At 50.3% G+C, this 21782-nt stretch overlaps 2 protein-coding genes across 4 annotated transcripts in view; one reads left to right on the top strand and one right to left on the bottom strand.

Moving 5' to 3' along the window:
- Positions 1–825: 825 nt before the first annotated feature.
- On the top strand, positions 826–4716 carry FZD9 (frizzled class receptor 9; the record flags this gene model as incomplete). Its single annotated transcript, XM_082432355.1, has 1 exon — positions 826–4716. One exon carries the CDS (start codon positions 826–828, stop codon positions 2596–2598), a length of 1773 nt encoding a protein of 590 aa, XP_082288481.1. The 3' UTR covers positions 2599–4716.
- Positions 4717–4854: 138 nt separating this feature from the next.
- The window catches only part of BAZ1B (bromodomain adjacent to zinc finger domain 1B), a 69410-nt gene continuing 52482 nt past the window's right edge, over positions 4855–21782 (bottom strand). For 2 of the 3 annotated variants that reach the window (XM_082432280.1, XM_082432278.1), the window contains 7 exons: positions 16291–16438; positions 15066–15213; positions 13122–13234; positions 10671–10816; positions 9406–9509; positions 8777–9150; positions 6977–8269 (listed from right to left, as the gene is read on the bottom strand). In XM_082432280.1, the coding sequence (XP_082288406.1) occupies positions 8793–9150; positions 9406–9509; positions 10671–10816; positions 13122–13234; positions 15066–15213; positions 16291–16438 (1017 nt within the window). In that variant the 3' untranslated portion in view covers positions 6977–8269; positions 8777–8792. Of the gene's footprint in view, positions 4877–6976; positions 8270–8776; positions 9151–9405; positions 9510–10670; positions 10817–13121; positions 13235–15065; positions 15214–16290; positions 16439–21782 lie in introns of those variants that run through there. The other variant, XM_082432279.1, reaches the window with a different exon arrangement.

Genomic DNA, 21782 nt, shown 5'->3' with positions numbered 1-21782 from the left:
GTGACACCTCCCCCGAGGCCCACCTGGGAAGGGGAGAAGGTACCATTCCTGGACTGCGGAGAGAGACAATGAGGTCAAGTGCGCAGTGTGACGGGTAAGTAGCACGTGAGCAACAAATGAATTGTTCATTTCTACAGGATTATCTGCCGGTTTTACAGAAAAGGAAACAGAGCGAAGAGCCCAAAGCCACATACAACTAGAGAAGAAGCAGAGGCTGCACTTGAACTGTCCCAGAGTACACGGTCGAGGCGTCCCACGCGTAAAAGCCTTAGAAATCGTCCCGCCTGGGGTAAAAAGAGGTGATGCGGTACGGTGGCAGGGAAATCCTCCGGCTGACTGTCTTGTCGCGGGGAGAGGTTGGGCAGCAACCCACTCAGAAGGGGAAGAACCGAGTGTGAGCAGGCAGACGAGGTCGCTTGTACACCCCGCCCCGCCAGACCGCGCCCGGGTTGGTGCCTCCCCGCGCAGCTGCGAGACGCGGCGCCTTTAAAGCCCGGCTGGGGGCGTGCCCTGCGCGCTGATGGCACGCCCCTGGGCGTGTCCTCCCGGCGCCCCGCCCCGAGGCTTGTAGCCGCGGCCCCGGGAGGCGGGGCACGCTCTGGCTCGGCGGCCGTTCGAGTGGCGGCGGTTCGGCAGCTCGGCGCCTCCTTTCCCTCCGGCGGCTTCCCCGCTCGCTGCCCAGGGCGCCCGGCCGCGCCCTGACACACGCGGCCAGCTCGGCTATGGCCCGTGCCCCGCGACGTGGCGGGCGGGCACGGGGGCGCCGGACGGCGCGGCCAGAGTGAGGCGAGGCCGGCCTCCCGCCCTCGGCCGGGGCCGCCCGGGATGGCCGTGCCGCCGCTCCGCCGGGCGCTGCTGCTGTGGCAGCTGCTGGCGGCGGGCGGCGCGGCTCTGGAGATCGGCCGCTTCGACCCGGAGCGCGGGCGCGGGCCGGCGCCGTGCCAGGCGGTGGAGATCCCCATGTGCCGCGGCATCGGCTACAACCTGACCCGCATGCCCAACCTGCTGGGCCACACGTCGCAGGGCGAGGCGGCCGCCGAGCTGGCCGAGTTCGCGCCTCTCGTGCAGTACGGCTGCCACAGCCACCTGCGCTTCTTCCTGTGCTCGCTCTACGCGCCCATGTGCACCGACCAGGTCTCGACGCCCATCCCCGCCTGCCGGCCCATGTGCGAGCAGGCGCGCCTGCGCTGCGCGCCCATCATGGAGCAGTTCAACTTCGGCTGGCCGGACTCGCTGGACTGCGCGCGGCTGCCCACGCGCAACGACCCGCACGCGCTCTGCATGGAGGCGCCCGAGAACGCCACGGCCGGCCCCGCCGAGCCCCACAAGGGGCTGGGCATGCTGCCCGTGGCGCCGCGGCCCGCGCGGCCCCCCGGCGACGCCGCCCTAGGCGCCGCCGGCGGCACCTGCGAGAACCCCGAGAAGTTCCAGTACGTGGAGAAGAGCCGCTCGTGCGCGCCGCGCTGCGGGCCAGGCGTCGAGGTGTTCTGGTCGCGTCGCGACAAGGACTTCGCGCTCGTCTGGATGGCCGTGTGGTCGGCGCTGTGCTTCTTCTCCACCGCCTTCACCGTGCTCACCTTCTTGCTGGAACCTCACCGCTTCCAGTACCCGGAGCGCCCCATCATCTTCCTTTCCATGTGCTACAACGTCTACTCGCTAGCCTTCCTCATCCGGGCCGTGGCTGGGGCCCAGAGCGTGGCTTGCGACCAGGAGGCGGGTGCGCTCTACGTGATCCAGGAGGGCCTGGAGAACACGGGCTGCACCCTCGTCTTCCTGCTGCTCTACTACTTCGGCATGGCCAGCTCGCTGTGGTGGGTGGTGCTGACCCTCACCTGGTTCCTGGCGGCTGGCAAGAAGTGGGGCCACGAGGCCATCGAGGCCCACGGCAGCTACTTCCACATGGCGGCCTGGGGGCTGCCGGCTCTCAAGACCATCGTTATCCTGACTCTGCGCAAGGTGGCAGGGGATGAGCTGACTGGGCTCTGTTACGTGGCCAGCATGGATGCCGGGGCGCTCACGGGCTTCGTGCTGGTACCCCTCTCCTGCTACCTGGTGCTGGGCACGAGCTTCCTCCTGACCGGCTTTGTGGCCCTCTTCCACATCCGCAAGATCATGAAGACAGGGGGCACCAACACAGAGAAGCTGGAGAAGCTCATGGTCAAGATTGGAGTCTTCTCCATCCTCTACACTGTGCCCGCCACCTGCGTCATTGTGTGCTACGTCTATGAACGCCTCAACATGGACTTCTGGCGCTTGCGGGCCACAGAGCAGCCCTGCTCGGCAGCCACCACGCCCGGCGGCTGGAGGGACTGCTCGCTGCAAGGGGGCTCAGTGCCCACCGTGGCTGTCTTTATGCTCAAAATCTTCATGTCGCTGGTGGTGGGCATCACCAGCGGCGTCTGGGTATGGAGCTCCAAGACTTTCCAGACCTGGCAGAGCCTGTGCCACCGCAAGATGGCAGCTGGCCGGGCGCGGGCAAAGACCTGCCGGGCCCCCGGGGGCTATGGCCGTGGCACCCACTGCCACTATAAGGCCCCTACCGTGGTCTTGCACATGACTAAGACGGATCCTTCTCTGGAGAACCCCACACACCTCTAGGGACACAGGCCTGCGTGGGGCGGCTGTTGCCCCCTCCTAGCCCCCCTCCGGAGGAGACAGCTGACTAGCAGCTGCCCAGCTGTCAAGGTCAGGCAAGTGAGTGCGAGGGGCCGAGGACCAGGGCGGGGAGACTCTCCTTCAACCCTCACGTGTCAGGACCCAGTGAGGCTCACTCCCCTGTCACCTAGTGCAAGGGGGTGGGCCTGGCTGAGTCCCCCGCAGGGCCCTGGGGGTGGGGGCATGTGGAGAGGGGGAGGGGTAGAAGGGGGTGTGGTCCAGCAGAGTTTATTTAATGATGTAATTTATTGTTGAGTTTCTCTGGAAGCTGTGACTAGAATAAACCCCCGTGTGGCACCGCTGAGTCTTCTCTGGACTGGGAAGGGGGAAGGTAGGAGGGTGAGGGCCCTGCAGGAGTCTCCCTTGTGAGCAGAGCTGGTGGTGAGTTCTGGGGTCATCCCCTGACCCCGTTTTCTGGCTCTCCATCAATGGGGAGGACATCCTGCTGTGAAACAGCTGTGTTTTGCAGGAGTCCCAGATTCTTCTCCTCTTTGCTCCTTTTGGCAATCTGCTTGCCTCTCTGAGCCCTGGGTTCCTGCTTCCCAAAGTGAGACTGGGATGCCTGCTGGGATACTCAGGGAATCCCCTGGGATGACACTGTCCCCGCCCTCTGGCCGGGGGGAGTCTAGCCTGTTTGGGGGCTGTGGGTAAGACTCTGCTTTCCTCGTTTTGTATAAAAAATGAGGGCATCAGCCTATCTCAAAGTTTTCCTTGGAGGCTCAGGATCTGTTCCCACTGTCTTTCTGGCCCATCCTGCTGTCCCCTCTCTGGGGCCTGAGGGCCAAGGCCCAGCTGACTGTCCTCATTGCCTCTGAAGATTGCTGATGTGATGTGGCCACTTCACTCCTTGGGGCCCTAGTCAGGGAACACCACCCTCTCGTCCCTCTGGGTGGAGATGGGGCTGGACTGTTATATGGGCATCTTGGTAGCAGACACAGGCATAGAGACAGCCCTTGAAGATAGTGGAGATTGGGTCCCTAGCTCCTAAAGGGCTGCAGAAAGGTTTGAGGTGTGAGCACAGCAGTGAGAAACGGGGCAGGTGCTGGGGCGTGCACATGGCTCCCCTGAGGCAGCTCCCACATTCGTGTGCCGGGATAGGAAAAGGTACTGCGCCTATCTGTGTGCCGGGGAGGCCCTGGGGCTGCCAGGACCTGCGCCACCTCCGTGTGTGGCCGTCCCGGAGACCCTGTCAGCGTGGAGTCAGACCTCAGCGTCCTATCTTAGCCTCTGCTTTGGCCACTGTGACTCCAGCCAGGTGAGGGTCTTGGTTCCTGTCCCTGGGTGCATGACACGTTCAGTGTCACTGTCAGGAGGCCCCAGGGTCCAGCCCCACTGCCAGCCAAGGGGAGGCCCAAGGTCAACTGCTTCATATCACAGTAGGGCTGAGCCCCCAAACCCAGCACCTCTCCAGCCAGAGCCCTTTACCCTGCACCAACCACCAATCTCACAGCAACAAGAAAGAAACCAAATGGAGATCAAACAGGTGGCATCAGCTCCCTCAGGAGGTGAGGGGGGAGAGGGCTGTCCCTCACAAGGAACAGTACTGACCCCTAAGGGAATTTCGCAGCCCTCACACCTTTGCTGCTGGCAGGTGGAATGCGCCCCCGCCCCCCCCCCAATCTAAATCCTTCCCTTCTCATAGACACAGGCTAAGTCCTCGTGCCTTCTCTGACCAGTGAAACCAAGTGACCCTAACATGTGGCAACTCGCCGGGGGAGGGTCCCTGACTGAGAAACAGAATGAGCTTAATGAAGGTGACAGGGGCCCAAGGTGGGAGTGGGAGGGGGAGTGGTTGCACCGAACCGGGCTTAACAGGCCAGGTTCGCGGGGAGCCGACCTGGAACTGCTGAGGGCCTGCACTAGGGCAGGGGCAGCCGGAGGCAAAGGAGAGGATTCTGGAAACGGGAGGAGAAAGGCAAGTGATGTGTATGGGCCAAGGGTGGAGGGGAGGGCGAGCATCAGGAGTGGCACCAATTCACCCAAGTCCTTGCCAGTCAGTGGGCACTTGGCTGTGTCCCACTCAGCGGAAACAAGACTGGCTTCCAGGACAACTAGGATGGCGGGGGGTGGGGGGCGTGCAATCAGGACAGGCCCCAAGGGGGCTCTGCTTTGAGGCTGAGATGGTTCACATAGGCCAGGACCTGGGAGGGAGGGCGGGCGGGTGGGCCTTGCCAGCTAAGGCTTCTCAGCGCTGGACGACATTATGGAAAAGTCCCAGACCCTAGAGGAAAAGGAAGAAGGAAACATTATTAAAGACCTTTTACAGAAGTCCTCCATCTGATCCTCCTCTCCCCGTTTTGCAGACAAGGGAAGTGTTTGAAGGGCTCGGTTGGCTCAAGTTCACACAGCCAGGGAGACTGTGGCCTCCAGAGCCTGTGACTTCACACCATGGAGTCCATCGGGGCATGGGGTGAGAGGAACAGGGTGGGCGTTACAAAACCTAGGGCGGTTTTGTCCAGAGAAACCGGTCCCACAGTGGGACTTCCCCCCACCCCCAGAAAGGAGATTCCAGAACCCAATGGAAACACCTCAGAAGCCAACACCTGCCGGCCTGTGCGCTGTGTGCCCCCGGCCCCCGCCCCTTCCCTCAGGGGCCTAGTAGCCCAGAACAGGGCCCCTTAGAGCAGCACGTCTGTGCATGTGTCCACACCAGCTGAGCCTGTCTGGGGGCCGAGCCTGTGCTTGTTCTTAAAGGAACTTCTGAGCCCTGACCTCAGTCAGTATCAGTTCCAGGGAAACAATTCAAAGTTCACTGGAGTCAGCAGGGGTGATCTTGACTGAGGTCAGAGTGAGGAGAGGCCGCGCCCCCGGGGTGGGGGTCAGTAGCTGCCCTCACTCTCTGCTCAGTCCCACCCTGAAGGAGGAAGCTCCAGGACAGTCCCCGTGTGGAAAGGCCTGGGGGTCCTGGGCGGGGGTAACAGAGGAGCAGCCTTCTCCCCTTACCTGGTCTAAGTGTCTCGCTCGGTACCCTGCGGAGGGGACCCTGGCTCTCAGGCAAGCGGGAGACCTGGTTCCCTAGTGGAAGCAGCACCGCCCAAGTAGCCGCTGTGGAATCCAGTCACCAGCTCACTGCCACCCTTGATTGTGCCCCCTCCCCAGGGACAGGGTGTGAGGAGAAAGAAGAGTAGGCAGGAAGAGGGGTTGGTCTCTGTTGATTGCCAGCGTAATCCAGCCCCGTCCTCAGGAAAAATTTTTCTTGTCTCCATTTGCAGTAGTCAACCCAAGTTAGGTTTCTCCTGATAAGGAGGAATGGGCTGGGATGGCTGAATAGGACCAGGATACAGAGCCTAGATGAGGTGACAAGGCCCCACAGGCGCTGGCCTGGTGTAGCCTAAGAAACCCACCCCAGGAATAGGACTTCACAGGTGTGAGTGGGCTGGGAGCCCCAAGTCCAACCGTGCCTGTGTGGAAAATGCCTGGAGGTTACACAGCTCCCTCCTCCAGAGCTTGAGGGCTGCTCAAATTCAGTTCGACCTTGGGGCAAACCACTTCCTCCCCTGCGGGACTGAAAATCCCTGAGTGCTTGGCGCAGGCCTGGCTCAAAGCCCACGCTCACCAAGGCCACGAAGGGAGTTGGTGGCAGAACCCGCACCCAGGACTTAGGTTTCTCCTCAGATTTCTTCCTATTTTACCTTATGCCATCCCTGGTGCAGCTGGTCAGGAACTGGCAGTTTCGCTTCTCAGTGAATGGGATCGTGCAGTGGCCCTACAAAATCCTGGAACTCCACAGGCAGGTTGCCAGCCAGCAGTGATCTACTCAAATTAGCCACTCTGACTTTATAAAAACTCCCAGCATAAAATATAAATGAAGGCATGAATAAAACAAGATTGGCTATGTAGTAGAACTGTTGAAGCTGAGTAGGTGGGAATTTGTTCTATTTCCACTCTTTTTGTGTATTTTTTATATTTTCCTTGAAAAGTGTTTTAAAATGTCAAGAGTTTCCCCCAAGATTAAGTCGTGAAGGACTACACAAGTTCCCATAACGAAGCCTTAAAAAATACTTTCTCCTAGTTCTTAGAAGTTTCAAATGGAATGGGGGGGAGGGGGGTGGGTGTTTAGACAAAGACAAGGCCAGGAGAGGCTTGAAGGTCACGGCTTCGATTACCCAGGGCACCAGAACTGTCTCCTGGAAGCTAAGAAATGCAGTAGATGGATCTGACCTGTGGTTAAAAAGACTAAGTCAGAGGAGGTCCTCTGCAGAAGAACAGGCTCCAAGAGTCCATGAGAAACCAGCGCTCGCTCGGGACTGCACCACCCTCCAAGAGCACAAAGAAAACTTCACCAGAATTGTTTCTTCTTTATAAACACAAGTACATAATGTTTATTTGAAATTCCAATTTATTACAAGTTTACCCTTTAATGGGGCCCTTCCTCCTTAAAGACAACTTAAAAAACAACAAAACTCAGGGGTCACTGAAGTGGGAACACGGAATTCTCACTGTTAACAAGAACAGACTGGCTCTAGGGTAAGAGGCAGGGCAGGTGTCGGCAGCTGGGATTGTGAAATTGTAACTTCAGTGCTAACTCCAAGCCTGGGGGAGCCAAGATGGTAAACCTATCCAGCAGCCCCTGGAGCAAACCCCAAGGAGGCAAGGAGGCCAGGGGATAGGACCACACCTTGAAGTTTCACTTTAAGAGGCTTTATTCTCAGGTTCTGTGAGCTGCAATCCCCTTGGTGGACTTCTTTTCCCTTACTTTAAATAGGTACAGAAGAGCTTAGGTGCTCCCATTTTTCCAAATTCAAAGCAGACAGAAAAGAAAATTAAACCCTGTTTTGCGTTTTTATCAAAATCTGCCATAAAAGGGAAAGAAGACTACAAAGTTCTGCCTAAACATAACTACTAGTGCTAGACTCACTGTAGGAAGGGGCCGCTGAGCCCCTCCTCCTGCCCTCCGCCCCCCACCCCGGCACTGAGCACTGAGAGATTCAGGTTCTTGGGGAGCCTGAGTCTGAGGCCAGAACAGCACAGCAGGGGCACTGCACACAGAGGCGGTGGAAGCAGCCACCAGGGCAGGCAGAGGGACCGCGTCCATGATCAGGTCGGTCCCCACTGCTGGCCCTGATAAGCCCCAACCCAACTTCTCTAAAGGAGAGACGATGGGCCAAGGGAGGAGACTGGGCAAAGTAAAGCAAACACGTTATCATATAAACTGTACTGTACATGTGCTAAAGCAAGATGACAGAAATATTTTTACAAGATGTTCTTTATACAATATCACTGCTGAAACAAGCAACTTTTAATAACTAGAAAAGTCAATTTAAAAAAAATTAAACATTTAAATTCTTCCTGCTTTTCTTCTGCTCCCCTAAGAGCCTGTCTGGCATGTGGGTGGGCTGGGCTCCAACACCCCTCTGGCCAGACCCATCAAAGTGAAGGTTATATGCCTGGTTACAAGCAGGGCTCCAGTCTCTGAGCGAAGTGCCTTAGGGTTTTTTTCAGGGGCGAGGTGGGGCGGGAGCGGGGAGAGAGCTGTCACAAGGAAGGGGAGGGGTACTCAGGAATGGCTACAGGACACATCCCTTTACTCTGCCAAGATCAACTCAACAGACCACAACTGTTTCATGATGCTGGTGAACACAGAATTCTGTATGGCACTCACTGATACCGTCACCTGAGAGGGAGGGAGGGAGAGACAGAGCACAGGCTTAAAGAAACAAGACTGTGTATAAATATAGATTAAAAAACCCAGTTGGCCTGATTACCCTTCATCCTTCTACGTAATACAGTAATCCCTCCCCTGGAGACCAGAGGGCTTGGCACTGTTGTGGTGGCCAAAGTGGGAGGGACCTTAGGAAAGAAGAAAGAAAAGGAATTGGGTTCACAAGAAAAGCCATACCCTGGGACTCGTCCTGGAAACTCTCGGAAAGGGGGGTTAAGGCCATCTATCCCCCACAGTATTTCTGGGCAAAGACCACCAACCCAGTATTAGGCTCTCCAAAGTGCTCTGCTTGATTAAGGCCCATGGAGAGTTTTGGAGACACGGCACAAGCTCGGATGACAGGCATTCCTGGGCTCCCCGTGACCTCCTCCCTTCCACGTTCTTCTCCAGCTTCCTCTCTCGCCTCCCTCCCCCCTCCCTCGCTCTCTCCCTCGATTCCCCCAACCTCAGCTCCCTTACCAGGGCCCCTGCCTCTCTACTTCTTCTGTCTTCGTCCCCTGGACTGTCCAACGGGCTCTGGCTCACTGTCCCCTTCATCTTCAGCAAGCCGGTCGGGAAACTTCTTACGTTTCCTACGGACATATGGGTGGCCAGGAAGATGTTTATGCAACAGAGCCATCAGACACTGTTCTGTCTTCACCATGCAGTTTAGAACATGGCTGCCTCGGCAGTTGTAAAGCTCAGCGTTGGTAAACACTTGCTTCATGTCAGTAAGAAACTCCTGCACAGAGCGGTAGCTCCCACAGGAACATTTGTTCTGCATTGTCTGGAAGTCCATAGGGTGGGTGATCACGTCATAGTAGTCCTCAGCCTCGTCTCTGGTCACGGGCTCCCTGTGGAGAAGAACCGAATGGGGAGATCAGCGCAGCACTGAATCCAATGGACAGAAACCTTGTTATCAAACCACCAGCCCCAGAACGCCCCCCCTGCTGAGACCAGCCCACTGGCAGGCAGAGCAAGTGTGTTCGCTGGCACTCAGAGCGGGCTCTGCTAGTCTGGAAGCTCATTTCCCTGCCACTGAGATGTGTCCTCGGGGTTCAGCTGCAAGGTTGGCCCTACTCCCCTGCGCCTGAGGCCACGGAGCTCACCTGAAGGGCCAACTGAAGCGGTACTTCACGATCTTGTGGAGGATCTCTTCACACTTCTGCAATTCCAGGCTTTGCCTCCGGGAGCTCCGCTTGGTCTGAAGTACCTGGCGCCAAAGAAAGACGACATGTTATTACAGGTCTGAGAAAAGAAGAGTGGACAGGGCAGGAAACGCATATATCTGCTTAACACAGAAAAGAAAAAGGTCAATCATCTTCTCGGAGCAGAGACGGTCAAAATCATCTGACTTGCAGGCGGGCAGCGCTCTCAGCAGGGGGCACGAGCCCACCTGCCTCCGCCCCGGCAGACGGTGAGCGAAGCCGTGGAGGACACGCAGCAGTTGCTGTATTACAGCAGTCCTGCCAGGGGCCAGCTAGAGGGCCACTGTCGCCAGGACGCTAGCCCTCTGAGAGCAGATGGACCTGGGATTACGGTCACACTGTGGATGAGTTTAAACAAGCAACTGCAGAAAGCCAGGTGGGTTATGGGGACCACCCACAGCCAATTTTGTGGGGGTGGGGTGTCAGAGGGAAGAAAAGCAAGAGGTACAATTCCTTTCCTGGGCTCTCCCCTGCAGGCCTGCAGCAGCTAAGTGGCGAAAGAGAAAGGGGCGCGCCTCCCTTCCAGGTGGCAGGAACAGGCCGTGACTCACAGCAGTAGGGGCACAGAGTTGAAGGGGTTAGGGCCAGGCACACAGGAGGTGCCTGCAATGCCCTCTGAGCACCCTAACGGCTTGCTTTATGCCTCCAGCCCACCTCCAACTCCAATTTAATCTGTCAAAAGAAGCAAGTTTTCAAGAGCCTCTTTCTGTTCTTTCAACTTCAACTGAAACCTAAAGTAAAACCACTAAAGTTACATTGGTTGAGGAGCAGAGGGGAGGGTAATGTCCCTCCCATGACAATTGTCGGCAGAAGACCCAAGAGTAAGTGAGGCTCCAACATTGCTGACATTCCCACAACGGAGACCCAGCCCCTCTGAGCCATGGGAGACACATGGATACTATTTTAAAATCCTTAACAAGTCACAGGCTGCCTGTTAACTAGAGGAGATGTTTGCAGGCTGCAGCAGGGGAATGCCGGACATAGCTGTTCCCGGAGGGCCTGCTGCCTCGTTTGCCTACAGGCCCATCCATCTGCCTCATCAGTCTCCAAAGTTAGGGAGGAGGGAGCGGAGGGGAGGCTCCCACCTGTTGCCTGCTGAATTCCTAATGCTGGAGTGGGGGATACGAACCAGAAACGCTAGAGAGCAGATGATAAATAATTCTTACCAGCTCATCGACCTCAGCCTCGTCTACAGGTGGTGCCTTCGGCCGAGACCTCCTGGTAGGATGCGGCTTCTTACCTGGTCGTCGGCCTGGCCTTGCTGCAGGGGGGATGACACCCTGCTTGCCCCGGACAGTCTTTCGAGGTCTCACTGAAATAAAAAATATGCATTCACAGCAGACCTGAGGATGAAGGGAGCATGCCCATGGAAGGGGTGATACTCTGGACAAGCAAAGCAATGGCTTCCTTTGGTTAGGAGGTGCTCTTGCTATCCGTCTCCTGCCGACCTCACAGGACACTTTAAGGGCAGCAGTAGCAGATGGAAGAATGGATACTTTTCATCAACTGCCAAAGACCTTTTAAGAGTCTCTTCAGAAGGCCAGTTCCTTTAGTACGTCCACTCTCTGTCCCCACCCTGTTCAGTTACTCTCAGGAATGAGGGCCTGGAAGGAATCAATTGTAAACTGACTCACTTAGGAGAAAAAGCCACTTGCTGATGGGTCTGCCTGGGAATTCCTTCAGCCCAAGCTCAGCCTGAGAATGCATGTATTTACATGTAAGATGGAATCTGAGTGTGGAACGGATCCTGTTTCATAATTCCCAGAGTTATCCTATACTCACCACCACAATCTTTTCAGAGAAAAGCTGATACTTATGTAAAGTACTTATGTGAAGTCTGCCTCATTGAATCCAGTTTAAGGCTAGCCCAGTCCTGCTTTCTGCAATTTCTAAAAACCATAGACAGTAGGCCCGGCCACTTCCACAAGAGCCCTGCCTGGGATCCCCCAAGAGAGAATAAAAACTACAAAGGCACCCGAGGCTGCCTGTTTCTCAGGTTTACAACAGGCGCTCAATGTCAGACAAACCAACATTTCTCAATAATCTTCAGGAAACAGTGCTCCATCAGGATTAGCTCAAGGCTGCTCCACTAAGCAAATTTTCCCCTGGAAAATGGGGAGGGGCAATTTGGACACAGATAGGGGTATACGGAGGCAATGATACAGAGAATCAGTAAACAATGTTTTATATTCTACTTCCAGACCATGATGACCCCTCACTGACTATTTTAGGTTCTCTAAGTTGAAAGACTAGGCGAGGAAGAGAGGGTAAGGAGCTGATGCCAAGGGTGAAATGCTGGATGCAGGGAACAGCCATCGGCCCAGGGCCTCGAGTTGCACTAGGGAACCACATGGTTGGTGGCCTACAAGGCAGAGTTGACAAGAGGCTCTGAAGTACCAAACACTTCCTGGATCCTTTTGGTAGACAAGGCCCTAGAAACCTGGAGAGGGAACAATTCCCTGGAAAGAGAGGAATAACTTGAAAGTGGAAAGCAACCATTACTTGGAAAATAAACAAAATCAGTCCATTGCTATATTTAGAATCTGTTCCCAGACAACCATGCATCCAAATCACGACTCTGGCAGTACTCCGTGGTCTCTCTGTAATGCAGGGTTAATGGACTACTTGTCTCCTTACCCAGAGACTTGAAAAATCATGCCTTGGGAAAAACAAAAGGAGCCCTAGAGGAATGAGAGAAGTGTAGGTGTCCCAAATTAAAACCCTGCAGGATCGGAGAAGACAGTAGCAGGGGTGCAAGCCCAAAGCCCTCAGGTTTTGACAGCGCCAGTACAGTAAGGACCAGGTGTGCCAAACATCCTCTCTCTCCTTCCACCAAGTACGATTGTCCAGGGAGTTATGATCTTGGGAACCGTACCTCTCTTGAAAAGCTCATCAAAATCTTATATTTGTATTAACCTACAAAGAAGGGTATATTTTGCAAAAAGGGAGCCTGTTAAAAGGCTCGACTGCAGGACTTAAGGTTTAACAAAAATGACACGACTCTCAAAGCCTCATGAAAAACGAACATGAGAGACTGAGTCAACAAGGTGAGCTTAAGTGATGAGGCCTTTTCCCCCTACTGACATCTAGAGAGAAACAGATCTGAACCTTCCTAACAACTACGCCTAAACCATGGAAAAAAGTCTTCTCTTTTCAACTAGCAAATATACAGCCCTGCACACCACAGGGAAGAGAAGAACCACTGTAACCACAGAAAAAAACAACTTCTTTAAAAGCAACACTGCACCAGAGGCCAAAAGAACTGCAAGAGACAGCATGGGCCTAGACCCTCGTTACCCCATCCTCACACTGAGGGGCTCAGAACCAGCAGACCCGTCATAAACAGACCTGGGGCCTTGAATTCCATGAAATCTTGGACCAAGTGGATCTGCCATAGTTTGATGTTCTGAGACCAAGCCACCCAACCTCCTACTAGGAAGGTAGTTAACTGGCATCTTGAAAACCCATTTAAAACATGGCAGCAGTCGCCCCTCCACCATAACTTGTGAAAAAAAGATGGCACGATGGCCTTGTTGGGTTATCTACCGCCAACCCAGTCTTTCCAAGTCAGCTTAGAAGACTGTGAGGTTAACTATGAAAGCAAACTGAATACTTACGTCGCAAACCAGCCACCTCATAATCTTCCTCCCCCTCCTCCTCCTCCTCTTCTTCCTCTTCATTGCTCTCATCGTCTTCGCTGTCCTCAGAGGCAGACTCCTCCGTGTAATTCCTGTGGGGGGAAAGACACTTGTAGAGAACACGGATCTAGGCCAAAGGGGTCCTAAGAAAGGTAAAGTCCCACATAAATTGCGGCAACTTTTCCCTCTTCACAGACTAGACAGATTTCATGCTAAGGGGAGGGAACCTGAATCTAGGCCAGGACACAGGAAGCAGAATGAAAACCTAAGCTTTAACAGAGTGTCTCCTCTATCAGGCCCCAAACCCTCTGGCTACGATACTAATGGCAGCAAAAACCAAGACCAAAATGCAACCCCACCCCTCAACACACAAAACAAAACTCTGTTCCTTCTGTCTCACAAAAACAGCCAGATAAAGTAACATTTCAGGTATTAAAAGTTGTCCCCAGTGCTGGGGTGGACTGAAAGGATAAACAGCCCAGACAGGTGTTACCCCACCTTGATGGCCCCCTTCCAGGAGCTGAAACAGCTTGCAGATGACCATAACATCAAAGCACTGGTAATCCCAGCTCAGAACAGCTGGTCCAAAGCCTCACCATTTCAGAGCAGCAGCCTCATCTCTCTAAGTGTAGCTGGAATGGAGTGAGAAATAACCGAGTAATGCTGTTAGGCAGGGTCAGGATCAAACAGCTCTGACCTTTCAAAGAGACACCAAGCCAGACTGCTTACAAGCTGCTCTTCTACAACCTCAAATTTCAACGTGGAAAACGTTATTAACTTTGGCAAACATTAGGCGTCTCCTCTTTACAAGGCCCTATGTTTGGCCTTACTGGGATGAGGATGAAGAACAAAGCACCACCTCTACTCTCAGGGCAGAAACAATCTCATAGGAAGACAGCCGTGGATAAAACTGACCAAAAAGGCAAGATGCATCAAAAAACAACTTTGGACATGGAAAGCTGAATTGGAACACAGAGGAGGAACAATTAATCCTAAGGATGTTTCCAAAAAGCAGTGAAATTTTAGGTAGGCCGTGGTCAGTTTAGCCAGGTGGGAGTTCTGGGGACAGGGAATATTCCCAGTTGGGAGGAAAGCACAAGAGGCAAGGATGCACAATGAACAGCCTGTAACAAGCACACAAATATGGGAACAAGGGCTCATAAAAACATCAGCTAGTATTATATAATAAGAGTCTCAAAAGTTAGGCTAGGGAGTTTGGACTTGATTCTAGAGACAAGGGGAAGATCGAAGTTTTTGAACAGGACAGTGACATAAGCAAATCTTTGTCTTATGTAAACCATTCTGGTATCACCACAAAAGCTGGATGGATAAGAGGGAGGAAGATATGAGGCAGAGTTGAGAAGCCACTGAAGGAGCCCAGATGAGAGATGGAAGAGGGCCAAATGACAGCAGGGACCATGGGGAATGGACAGCAGGACACTGACTCATTAAGACATCTAGACACTGAATTGATAACATCTGGCAAGTGAATGAATAGGGAGACGGGGGAGAGGAAGACACCAAGTTGACATCAAAATTCTAATCATGCTAAGGAAGGAAAAGAGTAGGTACAGGTAAGGAAGGCAATGCGTTTCAGGATTTTTAGCAGTGACTGGCTGCAGAAGTCATCACAAATTAAGAAGTGGGCAAAGTGGAAGCAAAAGACAAAGGATATGTTATTTGAGAAGAACGTATGACCAAGAAGACATAAAACACGGCTGGTAATGAAAACTAGAAATGTCGACAATTAAGCTAAAATTAAATCAGAGCCCTTTGAGCCCCCACTGTAATACCTTAAATGATGGGGCTCTGCATACAAAAGACGAACTTAAAGCTCCTCAGCATCATTCAGTTTGAATAACTGAAGCTCAAGTATAACAGCTATTTACTAATTTATTTGTTTTTAAAAGAAGAAATTCTCACCTGCCACGGGAGTTGCGCCTGGCAGTGGCAGGCTGGCAGGCTGGGCACTGCCATTCACCATCTGGTACTTCATAGAGGGCCGGCCTCAGACAAAACAGGTGGAAGGCTTTATTACACTCGTCACACAAGATCAGCTTGTCATCCTCACCTGCAAGGAGATGAACTTGTACAGCACTGCAGGGAGTGTGGCAGTGGTCAGTGAGCTGCAAGGAAGAGCTGCTCAGCCTCGATTAACCCGATGGAAGAGCAAACATTCTAGTACACTGCTACCCCATTTTAAAAAACGCAGTCATCTTCTGAAAAGAAATGTAGCATTAACTAGACTATAGGTAACCTAGGGTTCAGGTCTTCTAACTTATATCCCAACATCTACTCCGGGCTGGAAGACGACAGTTAACATTTACTAGGAGATAGCAAAAAATCAAGCAGTAGCAGGAGATTTTTGCTGCCCCTGTCCCCCTAAGAGACGAATCTCCCATGAAGTATTACATTTTCTGCCCTTCCTCCTCCTCCCCGACCACACAAATGCTTCCCAACTCATATGGTTCCCCTAAACCATTCGGTTTCCCTACATTTGAAAATACACCAAACCAATTTAAATGATCATTTCCCCTCTCCAACCTTCATTCTACATCAGTTTTTAGAGCAACTGAATGATTTTACATAGGTCTTTTCATCCCTGTAAAGTAAATCACAAAACAGCTTTAGCCACTGAGAAGTCAACCACTGGGGGGGCTTTTAGCCATCTAGTTCCTTTTACACATAATGGGGCTCTAAAAGTTCTCAGCATTAAACAGTCCAAATGCTTCGCTCTGTAGGATTCCATGCCAGAAGGTCCAAATCCGACTATTCTTCACGATGTTCAAATACTGCCCTCTACTGGTAGCACCCACCTTACTTCATGGATGACTAAAATTCAGAGATAATAAGAGAGATTTAAAATTTTAGTTAAAACTAATTTGTTCCCTATAGAGAATCTAAGGATTGGCGATATCAACTGCTCTTATTTTATACTCAAAACTGAGGCACAAAGGGCCTGCTGTGATTTGCGAGAGTGTGACTTTAAAGACTATAATTTTACGGACTTTCAGGAGAAGGTAAAATCTGGACCACCACCACCACATTTAAAAGTTGTGTACACAGAATTCTTGAGGGATAAAAGATCTTGGAAATGGAAGTCCTAGTGCCTAATACACTCAGATAAGCAACTCTGATTTAAATATACCTTTCTTTCGACAAACTTTGCATCTAGCATTTTCTGCTGACATATCCCATTTGATACAGGCATCAAGCATCCCAAGTAGAACATGCATTCTGGAAAAAGTCTGAGCTTCACGAATTGCTGTCTTCCATTTTTCCAGAGCAGATGCGACCTAAACAGAGACCAAACCAGGCCAGCATTACTACAATGACTTCAAAGACATGAAATGTGGATTCTTCACGTAATACTGACAGTATACACTGACAGAGGACTGCAACTAGGTAAAGATACGAGAGCATCCCGATACGTTCACCTCCTAGAGCTCCTCCAGTCTAACCCACTTATCTTACAGAAGAAACCAAGGCTTGGAAGGGTGGAAAAAAGTTGCCAGAGGTCACACAAAGAATTCAAGGAGGGGGAAATGACTAGAAACAGGTCTCTTCTAGTGAAATCCACTTAAAGATTCAGTGTCATTTAAAAGCAGGAACACTTGTACTGTGTAAATAATGCTAGTATGCAACAATGTCATGTAGCTTGGTCAGTAAGATTATCAGTTTCTGCACTAATATGTACCATAATCCCAGATTACAGGGCCTAGAAATAGTAAATAGTATCTATAAAGCATTCTACAATCCTTAAAAGTATTAAGTACTGATATGAAATATTCTCTTGACTTTATCACCAACTTCTAACTTAAGTGACATTTGTAAAGTCCCAGGGGTTGGCCTGATTTCATTCAGGGCAGTTACTCTCAGCATAATCCACACTGCCTCCGCTCATCATCAGAAAATGCAAATTAATTTAGAATTAGCAAAGTAAAAGAGGATGGAGAAAAATGTAATTAGGAATTTTCAACCCTCCCTCTATAAAATATACATTCTGAGGAGGAACAAAAATGCCATTTTAGGATAATTCATTTATTTGTATTGCTGTTTTATTAATTAAGAGGTGATTTTTGGGGATGTTTTCAAAGCACTAAAAAAGCCTGAACAATGAGGTGAGCATCCACGTAAACAAATGCCATTATAGGGGACCATCATTCTCAGACAGTCAGAAAGTACAACAGAGCTGGACAAGGTAAAGCTTCAGCAGTACACCAGAAGCTGAGAGACTAGGTTATCTCACGCTCATCTACCTTGTGGAGGTCATACTGCTTAACTCAGTCATGACTGAACTAAAGTTAGCCATGCTGGCTACTTTTATTATACAACCTGGCTAGCTCTAGCTAACTGACAACAGCACTGCTGGGTTTCACTGCCCTGTACTAGGCAAAAAGCCTATTTTAAGTAACAGTCTTCCTTCTATAAGAAAGGCCCGTTATCCCTGGAAGGCCACAGGCTTTGAAATAGAGCTGCCAAGGGACAAAGACAGTTGAGCTACTTCTGAAGCTGTGGTGTGAGAGTTCAGGGAGGGGACCAAAGGCTGTCCTTTCTCTTTCCTACAGAAACAGAGAACCACTGAGAGCCTTGTGTGTATAAATTTATGAATAACAAGGATAAGTAACAAACACATCGAAAAAATCTATTTAAGAGGCTGCTAAAGTTCTAATGGAAACTGACTCATTCCTTACTCCAACCTGCAGTGCAGATATTTCAACATCTGCCTTTGAAATACAATTTCCTTCCTTCCCTTTTCAGAGCTCCTCAGTAGGATGTAAGATCTACAATCACAGGTGCCTTGCGGGTCTTCTCCCCTAATGTAATGGAGAGCTGACACACAGTACCACAGATTCTCTTACTGTAATAACGCAAATCTCTTCATTCAGTGGAATATATAGTTAAAGAATTTTAGGTTCGGTTCCTAAAAGAGTGTTATTAAGAACACTCAATTAGCCAGGGAATGGTTAAAATGGGCTTTGCTGTCCTCTAGTGGACAGTCAGATGCACAAAAGCATTAAAAAAATCATCAGTATACAGTACTGCTTTTTACTTATTTCCTATAAATTATAAAATCTGAGCACCCAGCACATGTGGCCGCATTAAAAGAAACAAACAAAAATCTGAAAGAGGGGCTTCCCTGGTGACGCAGTGGTTAAGAACCCGCCTGCCAATGCAGGGGACACGGGTTCGAGCCCTGGCCCGGGAAGATCCCACATGCCTCAGAGCAACTAAGCCCGTGAGCCACAACTACTGAGCCTGCGCGCCTAGAGCCCGTGCTCCGCAGCAAGAGAAGCCACCGCAGTGAGAAGCTCGCGCACCACAATGAAGAGTAGCCCCCACTCGCTGCAACTAGAGAAAGCCCGCACGCAGCAACGAAGACCCAACACAGCCAAAAATAAATAAATAAAATAAATTTATATATATTAAAAAAAAACTGGAAAAGATCTTGAGAATAAGCTTATTTAGCCTCATTTTAAAAACAGATTTACTGAGATATGATTTATATACTATCGATAACAAGTTCCCCCTGTAAAGTGTACAGTCAATGCCTTTTCATATATTTGCAGAGTTGTACAACTATCAACATAATCTTAATTTTAGAACATTTTCATCACCCAAAAAAGAAACCTTGTCATTCCCCATTCCCTCCCCTAACCCACCACTTCCCCAGCCCTAGGCAACCACAATCTTCTTTTGCTTTATAGATTTACCGATTCTGACATTTCCTGTAACATGTGGCCTTTTGTGACTGGCTTCTTTTACTGAGCATAATGCTCTCTAGCTTCATCCACATCCCAGCACATAACAGCACTTCACTCCATTTAACTGCTGAGTAATACATCCATTTTGTTTATCCATTCATCAGCTGGCAGACATTTGGATTGTTTCTGCTTTTTGACTATGCTGAATAACAAACACTGCTATGAATGTCTGTGCACATGTGTGTAATGTTCATTTATTATTTTTCATGAAAAGAAAGTTTGCCCAAGGTCTCACAGCAATTTAGGGCCAGGTCTCCCGATCCCCAATCCAACGCTCCTGGCATTATACATTAGATCCTGTTTTATCCACTGAGTTATCCATCTAGACCAGCCTCGTCTCCAGCTAGCCTCTAATTTCGAGGGTGAAAACAACAGGCACTCAGATTTTAAAGAACATCTTAAGTCTCCTCCCACTGCACAAAATTCCAGTCCAGAACATTAAAAAAAAAAAAAAAAAACCCACCATATCAAAGACTTTTTAAAAACACAGGAACAGCAGCAAGATAAAGTTTTGACATACAACACGGTAGCATCAAGTAAATACTCTGTTTTGCAGTACTGCTGGGAAGCTGGACACACTACTCTGATGAAAAAGTCAAATTCTTGGGCTTCCCTGGTGGCGCAGCGGTTAAGAATCTGCCTGCCAGTGCAGGGGACACAGGTTCGAGCCCTGGTCCGGGAAGGTCCCACATGCCGCGGAGCAACTAAGCCCGTGCGCCACAACTACTGAGCCTGCGCTCCAGAGCCCGTGCTCTGCAACAAGAGAAGCCACGGCAATGAAGAGTAGCCTCCGCTCTCTGCAACTAGAGAAAGCCCGCCTGCAGCAATAAAGACCCAACGCAGCCAAAAATAAATAAAAATAAAATAAATAAATTAAAAAAAAAAAAAAGTCAAATTCTTTAGCATATTTAAATAAAGTTGGGACCTAGTTAGAAGTGGTAGAAGTGCGTATAACAAAATCAAGGGGAAGCCACCTTATGTGCAAGTCACCATTAATCCCTTTACCTAACAGTAAAAAGACAATATATCTTGGCAAGAATATAATGAGGCTTCAGACCATATTCTTCCATAAAAGAACGTTTAAAATGGAAAAACAGATAATCAGGGACAAATGCATCCAAAGTAAACAGAGAGCCTAACAGAACCCAGGATTTGGCCAAATTATACAACGTCTTTCCCATTTAATGCAAGAAAATGAAATAAACATTAAATATTTGAAATAATTGACTATTACAAAAAGGGATTTGAGAGATAATCTACTTTTACAAATAAGGAAACTGAAGCACAGATTAGGGACTGATATTAGCTCATGCAACAACCTAGTGCCAGTTGAAAAAACCCTGGCCCATGCTAAGTGGAAACCTTCAAAGCAAAGGACAGTGGAAAATTTCAGAGCTGTGGCAAGGCTGACCTTCGGTGGGGAACTGCAGGGCATAATGCCATTTTAATGGAGAACATTGTTGAACTACTTAGTAGGCAGCCTAATTGATTTTCCAAGAAACTCTTCCATGTTTTCCATTTGTGTACTATGTGTCTGGGCCTCAAGGTTAAATCTGCAAAGTGCTCATATTTTCCTCCCCAATCAATCTAAGAATCATCTCATATGACAAGCTAAAAAGAGGTTACTTCGCTATTGGGTTGAATACTAAAAAAGAACTTAAATGAGAACTCTACAGCTACTAGTTCCCAATGAGAAGAAAAATGTTATGAGTCAAGAAATGGCAAGGAAAGATCACATCAAGAAGAATACTAGGACTTCCCTGGCGATTCAGTGGTTAAGAGTTAGCCTTCCAATGCAGGGGGCCTGGGTTCCATCCCTGGTTGGGAAGCTAAGATCCCACATATCTCCCTGGCCAAAAGCCCAAAACATAAAACAGTCGCAATATTGTAACAAATTCAATAAAGACTTTACGTGTGTGAAATCTCAGTCTATGCCATGAATAAATAGTTAAACGTTTATCTAACTGAATCTTAGTTCTCTACTCACCTCTCACCCAAAATGTTCTTTCTTGTATCACGTATCACTCTTGGCCTCAGGAAGAAACCCAGGGGGAACATGACAACTGTGTACAACTACCGAAGGAGCTTTAGAGAGTAAACGCATTCTGTGCAAACTCAGAGGGCAAAACAAGTACCAGCTGTCAATGATGAGAAGGCAATTTCAGCTCAATCTAACAAACATTATGCCCACCCCCCCTTCCACAACCTAATTAATTTCTACCTGTTCTTCAAAAATCCAGCTGATAGATTCTCCTCTCTGGGAAGTTCTAAGTTGCCCTGGTATCCCTCACAGGAGAGCCAAGCACTGCTCTTTCTCACCATACTTGTCACTCTACTCCAACCATCTCTCACACTCAGAGTTCCTTGAGAGCAAGAACTTCTGGCTTCTACTTATGACCAAAACCCCCAGACTTTTGCACAATGACTGGCACAGGCAAGCCTTTACCAGATGTTTGTGAAAGAAAGGAAAGGAGGGAGGGAGGGAGGGAAGTCAAAAACAAGGGAAAGTATTCCACTGGAAAATGGCTGAGACAGCTCCCTTAATGTAGTGTTTTCAAATTCTTTTCTTCACAAGTAATCTTAAGCAGAAATCGAATACACAAAACAGAAAAAAAATGGAGCTGCTAATTATCCTAGAAAAGAAAAACCAGAGACAGCATAATGTTCATCAATAAGGAATTAGGGGCTTCCCTGGTGGCGCAGTGGTCGAGAATCTGCCTGCCAATGCAGGGGACACGGGTTCGAGCCCTGGTCCGGGAAGATCCCACATGCCGCGGAGCAACTGGGCCTGTGAGCCACAACTACTGAGCCTGCGCGTCTGGAGCCTGTGCTCCGCAACAAGGGAGGCCGCGATAGTGAGAGGCCCGTGCACCGC

This window comes from Balaenoptera physalus (assembly GCF_965194825.1).
Source record: "Balaenoptera physalus genome assembly, chromosome: 16".
NCBI classification, from domain to species: domain Eukaryota; kingdom Metazoa; phylum Chordata; class Mammalia; order Artiodactyla; family Balaenopteridae; genus Balaenoptera; species Balaenoptera physalus.
The sequence above is the reverse complement of the archived record's forward strand: the minus strand, read 5'-3'. Positions and strand labels throughout refer to the sequence as shown.